This window comes from Danio rerio, chromosome 20 (genome assembly GCF_052040795.2).
Source record: "Danio rerio strain M-AB ecotype USA chromosome 20, GRCz13ab, whole genome shotgun sequence".
Taxonomy (NCBI): domain Eukaryota; kingdom Metazoa; phylum Chordata; class Actinopteri; order Cypriniformes; family Danionidae; genus Danio; species Danio rerio.
This window is the reverse complement of record NC_141040.1, coordinates 22,615,070-22,629,879: the sequence shown is the minus strand read 5'-3', so window position 1 is coordinate 22,629,879 and position 14,810 is coordinate 22,615,070. Positions and strand designations below refer to the sequence as shown.

The 14,810-nt window shown below is 36.0% G+C and overlaps 2 protein-coding genes across 5 annotated transcripts in view; both read right to left on the bottom strand.

Moving 5' to 3' along the window:
* The window catches only part of pinx1 (PIN2 (TERF1) interacting telomerase inhibitor 1), a 51,812-nt gene extending 51,503 nt beyond the window's left edge, over positions 1 to 309 (bottom strand). The window contains 1 exon segment of the mRNA NM_001013265.2: positions 274 to 309. Within this exon segment, the coding sequence (NP_001013283.2) occupies positions 274 to 292 (19 nt within the window). The 5' untranslated portion in view covers positions 293 to 309.
* An 8,678-nt stretch (positions 310 to 8,987) lies between these two features.
* tdh (L-threonine dehydrogenase) lies at positions 8,988 to 14,331 on the bottom strand. Of its 4 annotated transcripts, none has more exons than XM_087296556.1 (9): positions 12,871 to 14,331; positions 12,181 to 12,816; positions 12,012 to 12,054; positions 11,842 to 11,912; positions 11,346 to 11,495; positions 10,808 to 10,980; positions 10,636 to 10,726; positions 10,078 to 10,347; positions 8,988 to 10,001 (listed from the first exon to the last, which is right to left on the bottom strand). In XM_087296556.1, exons 2-9 carry the CDS (start codon positions 12,368 to 12,370, stop codon positions 9,862 to 9,864), a joined length of 1,128 nt encoding a protein of 375 aa, XP_087152682.1. In that variant the 5' UTR covers positions 12,371 to 12,816; positions 12,871 to 14,331; the 3' UTR covers positions 8,988 to 9,861. The 4 variants fall into 4 exon arrangements, with proteins under 4 accessions (XP_087152682.1, XP_087152681.1, XP_087152680.1 ...); XM_087296555.1 differs by having other exon boundaries at positions 12,181 to 12,380; positions 12,918 to 14,331; XM_087296554.1 differs by having other exon boundaries at positions 12,181 to 12,380; positions 14,228 to 14,331.
* Positions 14,332 to 14,810: the final 479 nt, after the last annotated feature.

Genomic DNA, 14,810 nt, shown 5'->3' with positions numbered 1-14,810 from the left:
ATATTAGTAATGTCACGGAAGGTTTTTACTTTGAGGAATAATATAAAGAAAGGTATTTAACAACTCCCTCTGATATTAAAGACCCACGGTGGCTAGACTGCTAGCATACATGCTAACCAAGTTGCTAAAACATGGAGAATGCAAGGAAAAACTTGAAAAATGCGATATTCATCCGCATCAAACAAACATTCTGTCTTTAACGTTACAAAAATGAAAACTAACTTCTTCTAACATTATAACTGTACAGAAATATACTCCAAGTGATAAACTCACGTTCGGCAAGCATGGACATCTTTGAGAAGGGTCCTTGAACACATGGGGAAACAGGCAGGTTGTCCCATTTGTGCCTGCTTGAAATGAACATGCACTTCATGTATGCCATTTCAAACGCGATAATTTGTGCACTTATATTAAAACAAACAAACATGAGTTTATATGTTTTATGCCACTATTCAAGACACCGTAAATGCATTATAATAGAAAGTTTGCTTTTAGATGAGTGCATTACAGCTGTAAATGAAAATTGCCTAAGAAGTTTATAGCCTACTGCTAAGAATCATTTTAACAGAAAATAAAGTTATTCAAATTGATTAGTTAATGTTTATGGATCTTATTTTAGCTTTTAGAAACTTTTTTTTATAATAATAAGAGTCTTGGTTCTAAATCCTTATGTATTTACTCATGGTTTACAACAAATAGAAACAAAATAACATGGTTATTAGATGACTACAATTAATTAGTTTTGCAATATGGTTAAATGGTAATAAATGTGCTATAAACTTACTACACTTTTACATCATCAATTCATGGATAACTTTTGAAAGAGAGATTTTTATTTAAGTATCAATAACACAACATGTCAAACTACTTATTATTGATTTGCTGTTGTAATAATTAGTTTTAAGGCTAATGAACTGTCGAGAAATTGAATTGCAAATTAATCTCTCCATAATGTCTACACCTTGCAGTGAAGCTCTAAATTGAGCTCAGGTACATTCTGTTTCCCCTGATCATTCTTAATCAAGATGTTGCAGCAGCTTAATTTGAGTTCACCAGTAGTAAATTCAGTTGATTGGACATGATTTGAGAAGGTATACACCTGTCTATATAAGGTCCCAGGGTTGATAGTGCATATCAAAAGCACAAACCAAGCATGAAGACAAAGGAATTGTTTGTAGATCTCAGAGACAGGATTGTCTTGAGGCACAAGGCTGGGAAAGGTTACAGAAAATTTTCTGCTGCTCTGAAAGTTCCAATGAGCACAGTGGCCTTCATCATCCGTAAGTGGAAGATAAAGAACCACCAGGACTTCTTTTTGTTGTGAATAAATATAAAAAGTAAGTAGGCCACATTCTTATTGTAACATACTTGAGAAAGCATTAGGTCTACCGGATGATATTTTTATATTGAAAACAAATGTTCATATAGGTCTAAAAAAAAGTAAATTTTCTAGGAAAATTAGTCCTAGAATAAATGTGCAAATGTGTATAAGTAGTAAATTTGAAACTTTGGGATAACATTTGTTACGTCTGTTTTAAATAAAACTTAAAGGGTTTTTAATATTATTTTCAGTGTTTTACAGTGTTGTATTAACAATCGTTGAAACATTTAAACATATTGAGTGAAGTTAAACAGTACTCACTGCAGAGCCAAATGGGTGAAGATGGCTGCACCTCCTGGCTGCACTTTCTCTGCAAGTGACCTCACTGGGGGTTGGTGTTGGGTAGGGTTGGGTGTTAGTTAGGGGCGGGGTAGGTGAAGGTGTTAAAACAGCATAGTTGGCTCTAGAGAGGGGGTTACAAATTATATATTGTCTATATACATTTTACATATATGCATGAATGGAAGCTATAAGGGGAAATGAATAAAACAATTAAATTTAAAATGAATTGGATTTATTTAATCAAAACATCAAACATTTTAACTTTTTTTTGCAGGTTTGGCTTTAAATAGTAAAGTGAGATGGTATAGTTTAAGAATAAATACTGATATATGTTTTCCTCTGTATTAAAGGCAAATATGTTATACTAAAAAATAAAAATGCTACTTAATAAATAATACAATATCACACAGTAGACTGTACTTTGTATAAAAATTGTAAAAAAAAAAAAAAATAAGTCAAAATATTAGACAGAGAGTGTCAGCAGTAATTTATTACCTTTATTTAACCAGGAATTCTCTTCCGGTATTTCCAGTACTGCTTCAGCATTTTGACAGACATGCATGTGTGTGTGTAAAAACATGAGGAGGTGTGTCCATATCAGGGCTTACACAACAACACGTCTGTGGTCTGCGCTGCTCACTTCTGGGAACCTCACAGGGGTTTCTTGAATTAGATGTTTAAGATTAGATGTTCACCTTAGGATGTTATGCTGTCAAACCAGTGCAGGAGCAAGTGACACTTATGTAATGTTTGCATGATGTTACATGTATATGATTAGGACAACCTACCGTTCTGTTTGATGCAAACAGACTTCCATATGGAATAAAATATCTCGAAAGGTTTTGCTGTACACAAATCAACTTCAAAGAAAATGTTTGTGTTGTAATTTCATTCAAGACGCTTGGAAGAAAACAATAATAGAATAGAGATTATAGCACTAACACCATCTAAAACACCATGGAAAACACCTATTTTTTGGGAAATAAAAGATATAAAGAGTTCAGATGCAAAAGTCAAGTGTCATCTTAATTCTTTCTCAGCCTCCTATGCTCATATTCAGTCATTTCATCTTAAACACAATAAAACAAATCTATTCTTCACTATAAAAGTGAAATTATATAACCTTCAAAGAAGCCTGAGAAGAAAAGGAGCCTTTTAAAAGAAAATTTCTCTCTGAAGTTTTCCATTTGTATGTAGTTTGGAGTCTGATGTTTGAGAAGATATAATCACTTTATCAATTCTTTCACTGAATTTTTTACTGAATTGTACCTTAAATACTCCCTTAATGACAGCAAAAATAAAAACAACTTTTAAAAGAGATTTACTTACATTGTTGAACACTTATATGGTATGAGTGCTATTTTTTATTATGCAATTATGAATATTATATCTTTTCTCCATGATTTGTCAGACCTCTAGAAACTTTTTGAATAAGTCACAATCGCCAGCGATCTAATCCTTGCATATCGCTGGTAAGAACTAAAAATCTGCCGTTACATGGACCACAGATCCATTCATGCATCACACACTCACACTTGTTTCGGTTGTCTGCTGATTGCTAACATACACAGCTGAATCTGTTCAGAACCGAGTACATGGACTTTAAAAGCAGTCCAGACACACACACTAGTTGCTGAGTCTTGTTTAACTGTATTGTGAACTTTACTGCGTGGTTTCCTTTGCCTTGCTTGTCTTACTGTGTTTGACCTTCACCATGTTTGATTTTATATTCCTGTCAACTGCCTGTCTTTTGACCACTCACCTATTTTGACTACGACTTTGGATTCTTTGTATGTACCTAATTGTCCCAATGTTGACCGTTGCTTGCCTATTTTTAATATTTGGATCCGCACCTCCTTGTCAGCATTTACTTAACATTGTCACACCGAAGTACAACAGAACATAACAATTTTATAGTCGTTCTGAAAAAGTTAAATATGTGAAAAATTCGGAAACAAAAAGTCAACAGCAGTCCTTCAACTAATTCAAGTTTTCTGAGTGAAGTGCACAATTTAAATAGATCATAGTCACCATAATTATATTTAAAACCTATCAATTTAATATTATATCTATAAAAAGATTTACCCCATATATTTCCATAAAAATAGGAATTTTCAGTAACAAAAATGTATCAATTCCTATGTTTTTAAAAAATATATGGATAAAAAATTATTACCATTTTCCAAATTAGAAATTTTCAAAATTAGGCATGAAGTATTTATTAATGATTTTATGATATATTTTTTTTATTGTAATTCATTGAACTATACGCTTAAGACAGTCACGCCAAATAGGATGAATTTGAAATTTAGCTCAAAATGTACAAAATGCAACCCCAAAGGGTAACACTTTAGTTTAGTTCACAATTTGTTTACTCCTGGCCTATTACTAAGATATTAACTGTTTATTAGTAGTTATGAAGTATGATCTTATTCATCATCCCTAATCCTACCCAAAACCTAAACCCAACTTCTACCTTAACTATTAATAAGTTTGAGTAATGAGTTTTCATTAGTTCTAATAGAAAGTCTTGTACCTTGGTCCAAATAATGCAATTTGGGGACATTCCCAGAACATGTATCACTCACTTTTTTTAATGTTTAATCCTGCCCCTTTTCAAAGCGCCTTAAAACAGAATTTCGCACGCACAAACTCTAGAGTGACCGCAGCATTTAAGCTGTGGTCACACTGCACCTTTCTCCCCACAGACTTCCATTTATACGCATGCTGATGCGTCAGGCCAGAAACGCAAATTCATGCGACAAGTTTCGCAGTTCGCTTATAATTATTTTAAATACTCATTTATTTACATTTTAAGTCTGTTCTTTTATTCTTCCATGTATGTACTGTTTAAGTTAGACCAAGTGTGACCACTTTAACATCTGTTTATCACCAGACAAGATCTGAATACGTTCATGGTGATTTAAACAAGCTATATGTTCGGGTGGGAGGTCTGAAATATAGATGGTCAAAAATGAAGTATGAGCATTGATGTAACTGTGATTCATTCTGTATGTCACTGATGGCCTTGTGGGCATTACATGATAAAAAGGGAACACATTCTGCTTTCTGTGTCAGAAACCTGAGTTGCTGTATGATTGTCTGACATTCTTTGCTACCTTATATTGGGTAAGAATTTGAATTCTTGACCACTGAGAGAGCCTCCTTGAAGGAAATAGCCACTACACTGCGTTGCAAAGTTCAAGCTTGGTGAACTCTGACCTGCGAAATCGCATCACTTGACTGTGTGAGACCAATCGAAGATCAAAGCATGACCTCTCTGGACAGAAATAAAAAAATATGGACCAATATCTCGCTTTTTAAAATGTCTAATCATCTTGTTTGATCCCGCCCCTTTTTGCAGCGCCGTATGACTGAAACTCTTGTGTGACTGCAGAATAATTCTGCTTGCTAACAGCACGTGTACATTATTAATGCTCAATCAACACACTTAATCATTAATCAACTCATTACCTTCAACACTGATTTAAAAACTCTTTTCAAATGAGTAGAAGTAACTTTCAGTAAATTCTTAGTTAACTACACTCACTTTATTTGATAAATTTGACTGTTTTACAGTGCGTGTTTTCCCATTACTTATGCCGTCATCAAAGTAATGGAACAAACCTGATTTTATTTTGCACATTCTCATGTCTATCCATTGCCTGAGCTTTGCATTCCTCCAGTTTAGTCTTTTGTAGTCAAGGAGAGGCTGATGTTTGTTTAAAGTCATACCTCATGTCAGTGAGGATTCCAGACGGTGTGTGATGTGGGCAGGCTTCGACATTCTACAAAACATTACGAAATGACAGAATTATGAAATATGTTATGAAACAGTGGGAAGTCTTAAAGAGAACTGTAGAACTTTGAAGGAAGAAGTAAAATAAGTCACTTTGAGTGTAAACCTGCATGCATGGCGACATTTTCATCACAACAAGCCAGTGTGCAGACAAAACAACTGCGTCCATAGATATCTCAATCATACTTTGCTAAGATGAAATTTGATTTGGAAAGATTGCTGACAGTTAAACTAAACTCAGCTGATGCATAACTCTCCTCTTACAGGTGCCAGAGACTCTTTGCCAAGCACTTGACCACAAAACCAACGCATGCTTTGCACAGTTAAATGATAAAACCTCAAAGAATTTTTCTTTGATAATTATTACTAAACTTCATTATATAACTAAACTTCTCTCTTCTGGCATAACACCACTTAGTAAGTCACTTTTGCCAAGTACTTACATAACCAATTATCAAATAACTGCCATCCATATTATTGCCCCGCTTTACGAAAGAATGGCAGGTCTTTTGTTACTGGATATATTGTACAAACATCTATTATGCAACCAGTGTATGTTTGCAATCTAAATAAAAAGGAGACTCGGTCTCATGACACTGAAATATTTACATGGACCACCGCCAACCAAAACAAGCAAAGGCACTGCTGCGGCTGAGGCAAAAACAAGTCAGATGGTTGAGCGATAACTGAGGGAGATTATGGTCTTAAGTCAGTGTATTATGTATGTACTGATTACCTTGATGTGAGATGACAAGATGTGCATTAATGTACAGCGCTTATGCAGTCATAATCAAAGCAAGCGACTGCTATCGCAGCTCCTTTAAAAGTTAAAGAGATGGTTTTATTTCAAACATGAGAATTCTTTCCTTACTGAATTTTTTTGTCTTGATTTTAGTCTACAAATTCTGAGATCAAGAATAATTGATTTTTTTTTAAGTTTTAAGAAATAATATGCCAAAAAGAAGTGAGTTGTTCCTTAAAACAAGCAAAATAATCTGCCAATGGGGTAAAAAAAAATAAATATTATGTCAAAATAAATAACTAGATTATTTTTCTTACCCCATTGGCAGATTATTTTGCTTGTTTAAAAAAAAAAAAAAACTCACTTGATTTTGGCATATTATTTCTGAAAACAAGACAGATTGTTTTGCTTGCTTAGAAAAAGCTTCTTGATTTTTTTTCAATTATTTGTTTTTATATGAATTGTTTAGATATTTGGACTAGAAACAAGACCAAAAAATAAAAAGAAATGCCTTTTTGCAGTGCTGTCATTATTTAGTCCTTCACTTGTTCCAAACCAGTGAGTTTTTGTTCTGTTGAATTGAAAAGAAGATATTTTGAAGAGTGTTCCATTATAGGAAAAAAAAAAAAAACATAAATGGTCAGGGTTTCCAATATTTTTCAAAAATATTTTCCTTTGTGTTCAGTAAAAAAAGAAAAGAAAAAAACTCAAAATGGTTAGGAACATGTAAAAGATTAAACATTCATTTTTTTTTGGTAACCTATTCCTCCAATAAGTTTTAATGTGACCGGAAGCAGTCGACTAAAATGACAGACGTCAGGAAACTGAAAAAGTGAAATACAACATATCAAACAAAACAATAATTAAAAAATCATTCAAACATACATTAGAGATGAATATGATTTAGAGTCAACAGAAGGATACAACCAGCGTGCGAATTACAGGGGGGGTCTTTACAGTATCTAAGGCTTGATCCCCCTGAAAGACGTCAAAAGATGTACTGTATGGGGAGTCAGCCCTTTGAAACTAAGAAAAAGTTCACTCTGGTCGGTATTTTAAAGAATAATGTTAATAATTAAAATAATAGATATCCATTTGACATCTATTGAGGTGTTTGTTTCTGCTTAGTTTGATCTAAAGTAAGCGGAAATAGCTAATCAGCTCAAAATACACTTAATAGCTTATCCCACAAAACACTGGAAAACTTACATACATTTTATTAAATACATTTGATTACACTGATAACAACTTGGAGCCTACAGTGTTAAACAAAGTTCAATTAATGCTCCTCTGTGAGTCTTTTTATATGCTATAAACAGTATCACATAAAGGATGTTTTTGTAACAATTAGCTTGAGCCCAAATGTGATTTAAAGTTACAGATATATACAGTTCAGTAAATAAGTTGTCATGTTCAATAAATGTTGTGAGCTAACTACTGTTGTGAACTAAAAACTGAACTACCATGATCCAGTTACTATGATGACCATTTATGTGAAGCTGCTTTGACAAAATCTACATTGTAAAAGCGCTATACAAATAATGCTGAATTGAATTGAATATTGACTGTTTTGTCAGCGAAAATATTACCTGAAGTGCATCTCAGAGGAAAAAAAAACTGCCGTTTCGACACCAATCAGGCAAACCAAATGATTCAATTATTGATTCTTAAAAAGAGCCGTTAGCTTAAGTCCTGAATGAATCAGTCACTCAAACAATCCAAATTATTCACTTAAGACAATTATACAGTCATTGTTATCGCCATTTACCGGTAGGTTTAGCTGTTATTTAGAGGATTATTATATTAAAAATATTTTTATTTATTAAAAATGTATATAAAAAGCACAGAATTGTCAAAGATTTACTCCCTCGTGCTGTTTCAAAAAAGAACGTTGGATAGTTCATCCGAAAATGAAAATTTTCTCAAACTAATATTAATTTCTTTCTATTGAACAAAACAAAATATTCTGAGGAATATTGGAAAACAGCTTCCACTGACATCAATTTTTTTCCAAAATATCTTTCCGTGTAACAAGAAACAACAACGGAAAATATTTGGAACAAGTGGAAGGTGAGTAAATGTTGACCAAATTTTTATTTTTGGATTTCGGTTACCACCGATTTATACTGTATTAATTAAAATGTTATGCATTACTTTAAATTAGCCCATTGTAATCAAAGGCTTTAATGAATTAACTATTACTGTACATCATTTTTTCACAGGATCAAAAACTTAACTCAGAAATTAAACATTGTTGTGTGAAATGTTATTTTGATCTCCAAGTGCAATAATCCAGTGTAATTTATTTTAAAAACGTAAATCTTTCTGTGAGGGATGTTTAGGGGAAGGGGATAAAATCTAGTTTATACAACATAAAATTAAAGTCCCCACAAATATATCTCTGAAGGTGTGTGCATGACAAGCAGTTTCTTCCTAATGTATAGTGTCACTGGGTATGGCCGAATGACCCACACAGGGGAGAGCAGATTGGCAGCATGTTGACTCGAATGTAGGTCAAATGCATTACTGACACCTCTGTCTTGCAGTGACTGGGATGGAGGCATGGTGTTTAAATAAACAGGAGACGAGGAGAAAGAGCTAAAACCAGAGAGACGTGTAGAGTGCTTTTGAAGTGTTGATGCTAAATTAAAACATTGAGCTTACCTTAAAAATCACCAAGTCTGCCTTCTTCCTCTCCCTCACAAGAACTTCATCACACACTTAGTAACTTAATTTACACTACCAACTGAGCATATTCCTTAAAATAAAAGACAGACAAAATGTTAAAGATAAAAAAGCTTTATTGACACAAGTTTTGTGATCAAAAGATGTGGATGCAAAGCTTGACTAAAAAATAATAATTTAAATTTGCTTCCCACGCTCCCCTTCGTACGGGATAATATATATATATTTTTTTTCGTGTGGGAAATTATGTTTGGGCAAATGCAATGACAGAAATTGCATTCATCAGAAAGTGACAAAGTATATAGCAGTTAGTGTGGAATCTGGCGTTTCATCTGTGAGCCGTCTGAATAAATAGATGTCGGTGTAATAGTGCACAAGAGAGGAAAAGCAACCGAGAGGGATTTATTTATCACGATGTCCCCCCACTTTCCCTGAGGACCTGCATTTGAGTCCCACCCTGTCCAAACCACAGAGTCTTCTGTCTGTTTATTTTGGCATGGCCTGCAGCTGTTAGAACCATTCCTACTACTTTCCCCTCAAATATTACCTTCTTCCAAGATACAGTCAAATTATTATACTTAAATAAAACGCAAAAAGAAAACTCAGAAAGAGGCAAGAACTAGGATCTGCCACGATCATATTTGGATTGATTTGGTTCATGTTACCTGGAGGTATGATGATCCTTTGATCACTAAATGCAAAGCACAAGAGGATCACGTCAAGTTTAAACCCATTCATTTTCTGCGCTCCCCAACAAAATACCTCTGCATCTCTGGCGGTTTTCCTAGAAAAGAGACCCGACCTCTTTGTATAATTTGCAATTATACACAATTAGCCTGCGCTAGCCAAAGAGCTCTATACAGATGACACAAAAGAGAACAGGAATATGACTATTTACAGACCGTGGATCTCTCTTCTGCGTCACTAGAAATCTTTACCATATATACAGATGTCCACAGTTCATAAGCAGACTCAGTTGGCTTGAGCTATGCGGGACTCTGATCCGATGTAGTTGAGCATCGTCTGAACCAATTCTGGCAGGTCATAGTCGTGTTTCCAGCCCCAGTCATTACGAGCGTTGGTGTCATCAAAGTTCATCGGCCAGCTGTCAGCTGTGAAGACAAAACACATGCTTTTTCAATATTTTGCACGCTTTGTTTACATTGAGGTTTGCTTTTTGGATCTTACCGATAGCCTGTCGTACAGAGTCGATCTCATATGAGACCTGAAGGTCAGGCAGCTGTTTCTGGACTTCATTCGCAAGTTCTTCAGGAGTGAAGCTCATGGCATTGATGTTGTACGTGCGCATGCTGAGTGTTTCCAACGGTGCCTCCATCACCTCCAGCGTCGCCCGCAAACAATCGTCAATGTACATCATGGGCAGCCGTGTGTCTGGCTTTAGGTTGCACTCGAACTTGCCAGTTTTGACAGCATCGTGGAAAATTTGCACTGCATAGTCTGGGAACGAAAAGAAAAATCATGACTCCCTAGCTTTTTTTTATCTTATCTATCTGTAGAAGTGCTAACAGTAACATCTGGAGAAGCACTTTTGAGGTTTTTGCATGTGACTGCAGGCAGCTGGAGGTGTGGTTCAAATGCCTGACAGGCATTGGTGCAGGATATTGGTCTAAAAATACGCAAAGCGAACAACGCCCCGTTCTGAGCGTGTGCCAGTTGCATAACTTCATTTGCGTACATGTGCAAGGTCATGTGCTAAAAACACAGACACAGCAGACGGCGCCGTACCTGTTGTGCCACCGCCAGGCTGTGAGTCTGCAGAAATGATGCCGGGGTACCGCAGACAGCGGAAGTCAAGGCCGTAACGGTGGTGGTAGTACTGTGGATAGAGAATATTATGAATAAGGAGATGCACAATTAACTGATAATATGTGAAATACTTGGTGACTTGTGTCTTTACCTCTCCCATAAGCTCTGCATGGACTTTAGAAACGCCATATATAGTGCGTGGTCTCTGCACACAGAGGTCAGGAGTGGGATTTCGAGGTGAAGTTGGTCCAAAGGCACCAATGGTGCTAGGCACAAAGAGACGAAGCCCATGTTCTGCTGCAATGTCTAGGATGTTGTGCAGCCCTACAGAAACACAACAAAAAAAGATTTTCATTAATACTACTTCAAGATCAAGCTAGAGTTAAATAGAAAACAGTAAACATGCTTTTTTACACTTATTTGATATAATTTCTAACATTTGTCCTGGTAAAATGTTTCAAAAACATTTAACAATATACTTAAAAAATGCAAGCAAACAAACAGATATTATGCAAGTATGTACAAAAATATATAGACAAGAATAGATGGTTCCTTATTTAAAAGACCTAAATCATATTCTGTTTATATTATAAAACAAAATGACTCCATACTTAACTTCAAATTTAGTATATTCAAATTTCTGAATTTCTGAAAATCTCATTTGTATTTGTTTGTTTTGAAAGTCTTACCTGTGATGTTGACTGCTCGTGCCAGAGCCACATTAGCTTCTCCGACAGCACTTAGAAGAGCGCTGTAGTGCACCAACCAGGTGATCCTGTTGTTTACTACAATCTCTCGCAGGTTCTTGTAGTCCAGAATATCAGAGTAGATAAACGGGCCTGTGAGTTGAGAAATGAGACATGGTTGAGGCATGTTAATCTACATATCAGTGCTTGTGAGCTGTCAGAGACTGTGCCTTGAACTCTTAATAGATTTCAGGAAATTAAAAACTGACTGGATGAGGGTTTTAAATTAATAGAATTATTCAATTAAAATGCTATAATAATAAGCATTTATATTTACTAATCTAAATTACTTTAACATAAGGATAAATGATTCATTCATTGTTTAAAATAGTATGATTCATGTAATGCATAATACAACAATTGAAAAAAAGGAAATAATTTTTCTCTCTAATTAAATCACATATAAAAAATTTATTTTAAACTAGAACAGAAGACATACCACTGTGAAAGACATTGCTGGGTGGTTTCCTGATATCCGAGAGGATCACATTGTTTTTTCCAAATCGCTTCCTATAAAACAAATTTTTTGTTAAACCTGAAATTGAAAGAATTAAGTTTATAAATGCATAAACTGAGCATGCTTACTGTACGGTACTGTGAAGTGCTTACCTTAACAGTTTAGCAAGCCCAACCCCTAGTTGCCCAAGGCCACCTGACAGAGAGAAAGTGATAAAATCAGATATTTCACAAGAAACACAAAAGAAGAGCCAATAACCACCCTTCTAAAAAATGTGCTAATCAACGTGCATGATTCTAACTTGCGTGGTTTTTCCCATACCTGTGATGAGGACTTTAGGGTGGTCTGTCTCTGAGAAAGACACAGAATGAAAGCTGGCATCAGATGCAGAGGTGACCTGACGCGGGGAGAAACTGATGTTGCGAATCGCCACCGTTAGAGGTTGGCATCCACATGCAGGGGCCAGCAGGGCCTGCTTTGCCACCTTACTAAGGGCTCTGATGACTGGCATACTCAGTTACCTGAAGAAAAAAAAAAAGGTAGATTGAGTTCACACATTATCATAGCCGAAAGAACAAAAATTTACAGAACAGTTCAACACATAAATGTGATTTATCACCATTCACTCAAAACCACGACTTTCCAAACCAGTTTGACATTCATTCTTCTGCGAAACAATAAATGTCAGGCATAATGACAGCTTCAGTCACCATTCACTCTCTTTACAATGCAAGCCAACTTTTTTTCTGTTCCACAAAAAGGAAGTAAAGCAGCTTTGGTAGAGACATCTAAATATAAAAGTTGGTGATGTTTTTGTGCAAACATTTCGAGCCAAACATCTAACATATGTTTCTAACATCAGGGCTATTTCAAACTTAGTCCACACGAGGCTCGTGATAGTCAACTTACAACATACAAACAAACTAATGAACTCAACTGAACTTAAAGTAAAGCTTTCTATATATATATATATATATATATATATATATATATATATATATATATAAAAACTGAAATATATATACAAATAAATGTTCAAGTTTCATCGAACTTCCTACCTTGAAAAAGCGAAGGCACGAAAGGAACTAGGATTGTAATTTGAGCGTATTTATACAGCCCTGCCTTCGCCGTCAGCCAATCAGCAGGCGAGAACTGAGCTGCACGGGCACCACGCCGAGGACGGTGGCAAGATGCCGAACACATCCTTTATTTCGACCTCTAAAGACTGCATTGTGGACAAGTCTGTGCGGACTGTTCTGTTCGTGTCCTGATTTTTCTTGTCCACAATACCACTACAGACAATCCGAGCCTTCTTATCAGCCGGTGCGATCTTGAACTGAAAGCTCAGTCAGACTTCTGGGGATTTAAATCGGTTTAGACTAGTTAGACTAGTGTGTAGCGTAATCGGAGAACTACCTTCGCAGTTCCCATGCTTCTTCCTGGGATAGAAGTAAATACTTCAGATTTCAGGCTGAGAGTTTCGTTCTGATATACTAATTTGCATATTTATCGGGCTGATTATAACGCAGCACTCGGACAACTTTAATAAACGCATTTCTTCTCGAGTATTGCCGCTTTTGGTTGCCTCAAGTATTTACATATCATGAAACAAATAATAATATTAATAATATCGTCTCTTTGCAGCCAATTTAACTTACTCCATCCGTTATCTCTCCTTTTAACAGTTTCCTTAGTTTTCCATTTCCTCCATATGCGCTACACGTGACTCCTCGTGAATATTAAATATGCAAACTGAGGAAGCTTCTGATTGGTTGTTTGTTGCTAAACAACTCGTTGTTACAATCTTGCGCCTTTGTCGCTGTATTTCGGCAAATCAAACAAATAACGTTAGGCTACAAACGACTACATAAAACGACAAATGACCAACGCGAGGGTGAAACTAGCCTTTATTGCGGCGAGGGGACTGAAGTGATGTGCAATCCGTGAAGTTGGCTACGTGAGCAAACCGACGTGTTCACGTCGACGACTCCCTATGAATGAGCGCCTTAAAATAAGGGTCAGTGGGTTTAGGATGCGATGTGTTTTACACGAACTACAGTGTTTTATTAAGCACTAAAGGGAAATCGTGAATGAGGAAGAAACATTTGATGAGCTCCATTAACTTACTGACCTACAACTGCATATTATCAATATAACGTCATTTGACATTTAACGCAACGTTTGAGGGTAACGTTAAAGGGTGACAGGACATATACAAATAAAAAGCGATTTAACAGACAAACAGTGACTTAACGTTATCACGCATGCTATCTGTCCAGTCAAGGCCATAGGAAGCTATTGCTCAGATAAGGTTCATATAGTAACTTAATCGATCCTAAAAGGAAAATCAATAATTAAATCAACTCACCTAGTGACTTGAAAAAGATACAGAAATTCACCAAATAAACGTGCTGCTTTGGTCGACGTGAGTCTAGCTTCCCGTCACTGCCTCTTCATTCACTATCTTCCAGTATTGCATCAGCCCGCCGCGGAGGTTTTATATCCGCAGCCCAAGAGGCTTTCAAGAGAAGCCGGCAGCGCTCTGATTGGCCAGCGCCGGAGGAGAGGCCCTGACCACGCCTTCCTGACGTCTGTGAACTGTAACATGACGACTGAGGGGTCTGTTCAGGGTCGCACATGTTCAGCCCTCCTCCTCACCAACACACTCAACGGGATGTTTGATTATGGGATGGGGTGGAAAGTCAGAGACAGAGAGCTCGTAGTAAATTTTGTTTCTTGTAGCACACTGTCATCTGATATGCAGGACCTAACCTACAAAATAAATAACTGCAAGGTTTCCGCAAGTTTTAGGAATGTAAAAACTCTGTTAAAAGACCATTGTGAGACCAAGTGAAAAAAATGTAACGCATAATTTGATAGAAATAGAACAAATGAAACACTAAGTCAGTATGGTAACACTTTACATGTTTAATAACATGAACAATACCTAT

Excerpts from the sequence above, each read along its gene's own strand:
- tdh (XM_087296556.1), bottom strand. The coding sequence starts at position 12,370 with ATGCCAGTCATCAGAGCCCTTAGTAAGGTGGCAAAGCAGGCCCTGCTG. Across the intron at positions 11,913-12,011 it reads GGGCTTGCTAAACTGTTAAG|GAAGCGATTTGGAAAAAACA; the intron begins GTAAGCACTTCA and ends TTTGTTTTATAG. Across the intron at positions 10,981-11,345 it reads ACGAGCAGTCAACATCACAG|GGCTGCACAACATCCTAGAC; the intron begins GTAAGACTTTCA and ends GTGTTTCTGTAG.